The following is a 7,422-nucleotide window of genomic DNA, read 5'->3' as shown; positions in this document are numbered from 1 at the left end:
CTTAAATATCTTGCATTTTAAAGTATTAAAAAAATAAAATTTATAAATGTGGTTAGTACTATCCCCTACAAGAAAGTAAACACATCACTTTACCAAACAGTGAACAACACCAAAATGACACAAAGATGTGGCGTAATTGCTGTGTTTTCTTTCTATTTCACTGCTCAAAGAATATTTTCTATACACCCATTTATAAAAATATAAAGCAAGGTGTTTTATAGTTGACGTCATAGCACAGGGCGTTGTTGTTGATACCCACATAATAGGTGGTTTATGTTTCATATACATAAGAATGCACTTTTAAGCAAGATAGTCATACTTGAAAAACTCTCCAAGAATGACCAGGAGGCTCTCGGAAAAAAAGTTGGAGACCTCCCAGAAGAGTTTTCAAGTCTCGCGGGTGGCGCACACATCTCCTGCAAGGCAGCACTACTCCAAATTAGAACAAAACATATTGAAAGCAAATTTTCATCTAGGTTTGTTACTCTATAATTCTCCAAGGACTTGTTGTTTTGTGAGTCCTTACCTAAACGATGCCCTCAGCGAGAGGACATTTTCAGTGTTTGGGTTAAATGGCCATCCCCTGCACAAGATTAGAGAGTTGCACCCAACAATTACCTACATTTCAAAGTCTAGGTCTCCACTCCCGTAACATTTTATACCAAGCCAAAAAGGTCAAGAAGCTAAAGTGAACAATTCAGCACATGTGAAGTAATGTAGAGTTCCTTGCATGTCCAGAATGAACAGACTACATGTAGGTATATCTCGATTTTTCCAAAGCGTTTGATACCGTGCCGCACAAGAGGTTGGTACACAAAATGAGAATGCTTGGTCTGGGGGAAAATGTGTGTAAATGGGTTAGTAACTGGCTTAGTGATAGAAAGCAGAGGGTGGTTATAAATGGTATAGTCTCTAACTGGGTCGCTGTGACCAGTGGGGTACCGCAGGGGTCAGTATTGGGACCTGTTCTCTTCAACATATTCATTAATGATCTGGTAGAAGGTTTACACAGTAAAATATCGATATTTGCAGATGATACAAAACTATGTAAAGCAGTTAATACAAGAGAAGATAGTATTCTGCTACAGATGGATCTGGATAAGTTGGAAACTTGGGCTGAAAGGTGGCAGATGAGGTTTAACAATGATAAATGTAAGGTTATACACATGGGAAGAGGGAATCAATATCACCATTACACACTGAACGGGAAACCACTGGGTAAATCTGACAGGGAGAAGGACTTGGGGATCCTAGTTAATGATAAACTTACCTGGAGCAGCCAGTGCCAGGCAGCAGCTGCCAAGGCAAACAGGATCATGGGGTGCATTAAAAGAGGTCTGGATACACATGATGAGAGCATTATACTGCCTCTGTACAAATCCCTAGTTAGACCGCACATGGAGTACTGTGTCCAGTTTTGGGCACCGGTGCTCAGGAAGGATATAATGGAACTAGAGAGAGTACAAAGGAGGGCAACAAAATTAATAAAGGGGATGGGAGAACTACAATACCCAGATAGATTAGCGAAATTAGGATTATTTAGTCTAGAAAAAAGACGACTGAGGGGCGATCTAATAACCATGTATAAGTATATAAGGGGACAATACAAATATCTCGCTGAGGATCTGTTTATACCAAGGAAGGTGACGGGCACAAGGGGGCATTCTTTGCGTCTGGAGGAGAGAAGGTTTTTCCACCAACATAGAAGAGGATTCTTTACTGTTAGGGCAGTGAGAATCTGGAATTGCTTGCCTGAGGAGGTGGTGATGGCGAACTCAGTCGAGGGGTTCAAGAGAGGCCTGGATGTCTTCCTGGAGCAGAACAATATTGTATCATACAATTATTAGGTTCTGTAGAAGGACGTAGATCTGGGTATTTATTATGATGGAATATAGGCTGAACTGGATGGACAAATGTCTTTTTTCGGCCTTACTAACTATGTTACTATGTTACTATGTTTGGCCAACGGCAATCTCCTGTGACCTCCCATACGCATTTATGTTCCTTCCAATAAAGAAAGGGAGAACAGACGCTAAAAGACACTCATATCTTTGGCTTAACTCCCAACAGGGCCTACGATCCGGCATGCTGAAACATGCCCAATCCTATTTTCCCATCCTACTTTAAGGACTGTCCGGGAGAGATGATATAGTCTGTGGATTCCACTAAAATCCGTGGAATCCACCAGCAATAATCTGATATGTATGTACAGCTCAAAGACTAAAGGCTGCCATTAGCATTGGAAAAAGGTTGCCGATTTCGGCGAGACCTGACAACTACGTATTAAATATAGGGGTCTCCAAATTCTGCCAAAGATAGTGTCGCAATGATGGTCATTTTCAATACCTAATTCTTTTGTTCTTATGGGAGACAACCTTACACATCGGTTGTTTGACATCGGTTTTCTCCCTTCTATCAGTCAAGAACACATGCATGCTCAGCTGAACCGGGTGCGCATGTGTATAAGGGTCAGGACAGCTATTGATGGTGTATTACTATCCTAACTGCAATGAATTTTTTTTATATATATATATATATATATATATATATATATATATAGTGTAGCATGACAAGATAAATAGCACTAATCAAAAGTTTACAACAGACTCTAATATCTTTAATGTCTTTGGTTGTACCAACTTCTGATCAGAACTATTAAGAACATTAGCTGCTTTGACACAGTTATAATCAGCTGGTTACTCAGACTGGTCAATCCAAACAAAGTCACTGAATGGAAACCTGACCTAGACTTCTCTTATCTCTTACTCACTATTACCTAAGCGCTAAGACCCCTTATAGCTCAGCCAAGTGATTAGACAACACAGTATCCTATAAGCATTGTTTTGGCCTGAGCTCCTCCCTTTCTGCCACTTGTTCCTCTTCTCCTTGGTGCTCCCCGGGCCACAAAGTCTTGATAAGATTTGTGCACAGGAGCAGAACTGGTAGTTATTACTTTTAAGCCTTGATATTGATTTCGCAAGCGCTCCACAACCTGGGACTCAAAGTGTTTCGGTCATTTTGACATTGGGGTAGTGCCCAACCAACAGCAAGCATGGAGGATCTTAAAGCTTTCTCGTTAGACCCGTGTCTAGAAGGATATGCTCCTCTGGTTCAGGTATCACACCAGCCTTGCCTCCAACCACCTATGGGGTCACCTGGATTCTCTATGACCCATTGTCTTCCTCAGAACTCAATCAGAACTTATTGTCCTGGAGGTTACTCTAATTCTGGAGAGCTGCCTCCCTACCAGGATAATCTACGGGGTGCCGACTGGTATGGAGCTAGCCAAGAAATGCATTACTCGTCTTGTAAGTATCTAAAATACTTCAAATCCAATATATACAGTGAGTGGCTAATAGCATATGTCACATAATGCAACAATACAAAGACATTTTGGGATTCTACTTTACATAGATAATTCTACATTCTAGTTACAATTGTATTTAACCATGAATTGTCTCTATAATTTATTAGAATTTACAAATTTACTATATTTAAACATCAAATTAATTTATTAGATTGTACAATTTTATTAAATTTAATCCCTGGAATTTTGATGTAAAATTTACAAAAATTAAAATAGGTTTTTATGTTATCTAAATTCCCGTTCAAGCTTACACTCCCGATAATTAGCACCATAATGGTCGTATGCATGTTGACAAAATGACCCATAAAATTGTTTTGGGATCCAATCGAAAAAATGTTAATTTTTTTTGCTTAAAATAATTCACATCTACCAGTAATTATCACTAGAACCATATATTGTTAATGTGTCTTCTTCAGGTAGGAAAATTCAAGTAATATATCATAATCGAAGTTGAATTTCTGCAATTATGGCCAGGCTTGCGGATTCTTGTTGATCCCTATCCTTCTGTTCTCTTTTACTACTAGAAATTCCAAAAAAATAATCTTTTTGATAATCTGAAAGCTGACAATTAAATTGTTTATACCTATCCACTTATCACTATCCAGGCCCCAACAACTATTGTAAAAGCCTCATCGGGGGACTTACTGATGATAACACCCAGTCTGATGTCCTTGGTGCTTTTGTATGAAAAGATGTGATCTATTCTTAAAAAAAAAAATTCATCCAAAAATTATCCATATTTATCAATTTATTTACATATTTATTTTTATTTCCACGGACGCATGCTTTTGTTTTATAGACAGTCTCGAAGTCTACAAGAGCCAAATAGTTTGTGGAGCAAATGATTCCCTTATCTGTGTGTATTTTCACTGTTTTTCTAGAATGTATTGTCGCAGACAGTTATTTACCCATAGAATAGGCTTTATTGTAGATGCTATCTTATCTCTATCCTTAGTTCAATATTTGAATTAAGATATCGGCGAGCCCATCAGACAAAATACTTTGTGTTTTGCCCAGCAAAACTGCCGCAACCTTATTTTTTTCATTAAAAAAGGGCATTTATTTTTAGTAATTTAAAGCAAATATAAAAAAAAAAGTTAAATGTTAACATAAAAATCAATTCCCAATTTTACTTAAAAAAAAGCTTCTAAATTTAATAAATAGAAAAAAATCTATTAAAAATTCTTATTTATTTGTTAAATAAGAATTTAACAGAGCTGAAGGTTTATTTGTTCATAATTAGAATTAATCAATTTTTATAAAATATGTATATAAAAAAACATGTTACCAAAAAATATTGTTCACATATTAAGTGTGTTTTATTATTTTATTAATATTATGTTTTATTATTTATTTTAATATTTATTTATACATTTTTTTTATTAATTTTCATTTGTTTTTAAAGAGGAAAAAAAAACAAACTGTGCAAATTTACCACATATCTATATTCGTACCACTTAAGAAACATAATCCAATCTACCTCTCAGTTTTAAGATTGTTTATTCGGATTACAAACAGTCCAAAGAATTTTAAGTGGAAACTTAAGAGGGCTCGTTGCGGTAAAGGGTTCACCATTTATTTTTTATAAATACGGATGAAAATAATTCCTATCACACAGATTTTACTAAAATCTACTTTTACATATAAAGGTTTTTTTTTAATAAAAAAACTATATATTTTAATTTGGTGGTGAACATATCATTGGTGCAACCTGTGTGCCCTCACAGGAGCCCAGGGGGTAAGAGAGACCATTTCTACCTCCAAAGAAGGTTCAATTTTGCATTTTTAGAAGCTCATGGGCTGCAAAGGGCCCAAATATTGTTCTTCTACAGAGGCCCGTTTCTGTATGTGTGCACCAGTGTTTTAATTAATATATACACCGTAATGAGACAACTCCTTCCAGAATTCAACATGGAAGGCTGATCAGCTGATCACGACAGGTTTTACTCTCGGCATTCCCGACCAACAGCTGATTTTGAAGGGTAAAGCCGTAGTTACCCAGGCATTATCCATGCAGCAGCCACCCCAGGAGAAATGAAGCTTTTGAGGTGCATATCTGCCCTTATAGTTCAAGGACGGCACAAGTGTGATAGTATGGGAAGATCTCGTACAGAGCCGTTCTCTGTTTTGGAGGGGGTCCAGAACAGGTTTACGATGTCCATATGTCCTAAAAATTCATATGTTTGGGTATGGTCAATAAAGATATGTTTGGGTATGGTCTTCGTGAGACTACCCCTTTTGATAATAATTTTGAGAAATATTCCTAAATTTAATTCTCATTTCTCAATCAATTATTTATTTATTAATGAATGATCAATATTTTGTTTGTTTGGTTTTTTTTTCAGTTCCGAGAATTATTACTACTGGATTTAATGTTTCTGCTCCCAACTGCCTATACATCGGAGATGGAGTAAAGTCTTCCATGTATCTTCAGCACACATCCAAAAGAAAAAGGAGGGTCCTTTTCTCGCAAGCCCAAGTTTACGAGCTCGAAAAAAGGTTTGAGCATCAGAAATACCTAACTGCCCCTGAGAGAGAGCAGCTGGCCAAACACATCCACCTCACCCCTAATCAAGTCAAGATTTGGTTCCAGAATCACCGTTACAAAATGAAGAGGCAAGCCAAGAACCGGGATCATCTAAGTGAGGAAGAAGCCAAGCCCTTCAGCGTCGAGTCTGAGGATGCCAAGGTGGCTTGTACTAGCCCGTGTACCTCCATAGAGGATTATGGAGACATGAAGATAGACTATAAGTGCTCAATCCAAGATCAAAGTCTGTTCTTGGGACAGGACTTCCTCAGTTCTTCCTCAGACCTTCATGAATTTGATAAATCATCTCGAAATATGGTCTTTAAACCTTGGTGACTAAACATCCTTACCTAACGGTAAAAAAAAATGGTGGATACTAATATAGCTGCCTCTTTTGCCCTTCATCCCTTCCTTTAAAAATAGTGATATGTTGTGTACATGATGGATGAAGATGGGATATTTGTACATATAGCAGCTTTAGGGCTACATGGTATCTACCCATGTGTATCAGTATATGTGGAGCTTATACTGGGCTAATTGGTATTGGCCTTACTTATGGCAAAATGTTTCACAGGTTCTGGGTAGCCGATATTTTCACACAAAAAAAATATTCAGTGGCTCTTATAAATATCAATTATTATCATTGTACTTTTGTAAATTAATTTAATCATGAGTAGCTACCATTTTATTTCACACATAAAACAATTTCTGATTTTTTTTTAAGGAAATTGTTTTATGGCTAATGCACATCTGAAAAAAACAAACAAACATGAGTGATTTATCTGGAAATTACATTGGTTACCATATATTGATAAGACAGAAATACTTGTGAATATTTTTTTTAAATGCGAAGCAAACACTTTTTTTAATATTTTTTGCAAATGGAAATTTTATTAATGCGATTCCCTTTGTAACAAGCACTTCAGATAGAGAGACTCAAAAAAACCTAGTGAATAAAAGCACAAACAGCAATTACGATTTTTAATCTATTCATGAGGATAAATACAAGTGGATATTATAAAAAAAACAACAAAAACAAAATGTTAAGGCTATAAAAAAATTTTTTTTTATAAAGTTTTGAAATGTAAGTTGTGTAATACATAAAGCATTTATTTTTCCTGCATATCATGATACTTTTTAAATATCCTTGAATTAAAATACCCAATCTCTGGAATAAAATTCTAAAGATTTTTTTTTCTATGATTCTAACGTTATGATTTTATTTATTTTCCAATAATATTTAGTTGTCAATTTTATGTGTAAGAATTAAAATATAACTACTTACAAAAACATTTCTATCTTATTTTTTTGCTTTTTAGTTTCTGATTTGAAATGGCCCAGTCGGGGGGAAGAGTCATTAGCTATTTATTGGAAGGCTTCTTTTGTATATTTTGCTGTATGGAAAAAAACAAGTAATAAATGAAGTTGTTTGTTTTTTTTTTTTCAAATTCTTTTTTTAAGTTTATATATTCTGTCTTCCCAATTAGAGGCAGATGTACCATTTATATGGAGGAGTCTGTTTGACCAG

The 7,422-nt window shown here is 35.8% G+C and overlaps 1 protein-coding gene across 1 annotated transcript; it reads left to right on the top strand.

Moving 5' to 3' along the window:
- The first annotated feature begins 3,052 nt into the window (after window positions 1-3,052).
- On the top strand, window positions 3,053-7,154 carry LOC138666235 (homeobox protein Nkx-2.4-like). The gene is made up of 3 exons (XM_069754470.1): window positions 3,053-3,115; window positions 3,188-3,308; window positions 5,713-7,154. Exons 1-3 carry the CDS (start codon window positions 3,053-3,055, stop codon window positions 6,228-6,230), a joined length of 702 nt encoding a protein of 233 aa, XP_069610571.1. The 3' UTR covers window positions 6,231-7,154.
- Window positions 7,155-7,422: the final 268 nt, after the last annotated feature.

This window comes from Ranitomeya imitator, chromosome 2, assembly GCF_032444005.1.
Source record: "Ranitomeya imitator isolate aRanImi1 chromosome 2, aRanImi1.pri, whole genome shotgun sequence".
Lineage (NCBI taxonomy): Eukaryota > Metazoa > Chordata > Amphibia > Anura > Dendrobatidae > Ranitomeya > Ranitomeya imitator.
This window is presented reverse-complemented; position numbering and strand designations above follow the sequence as displayed.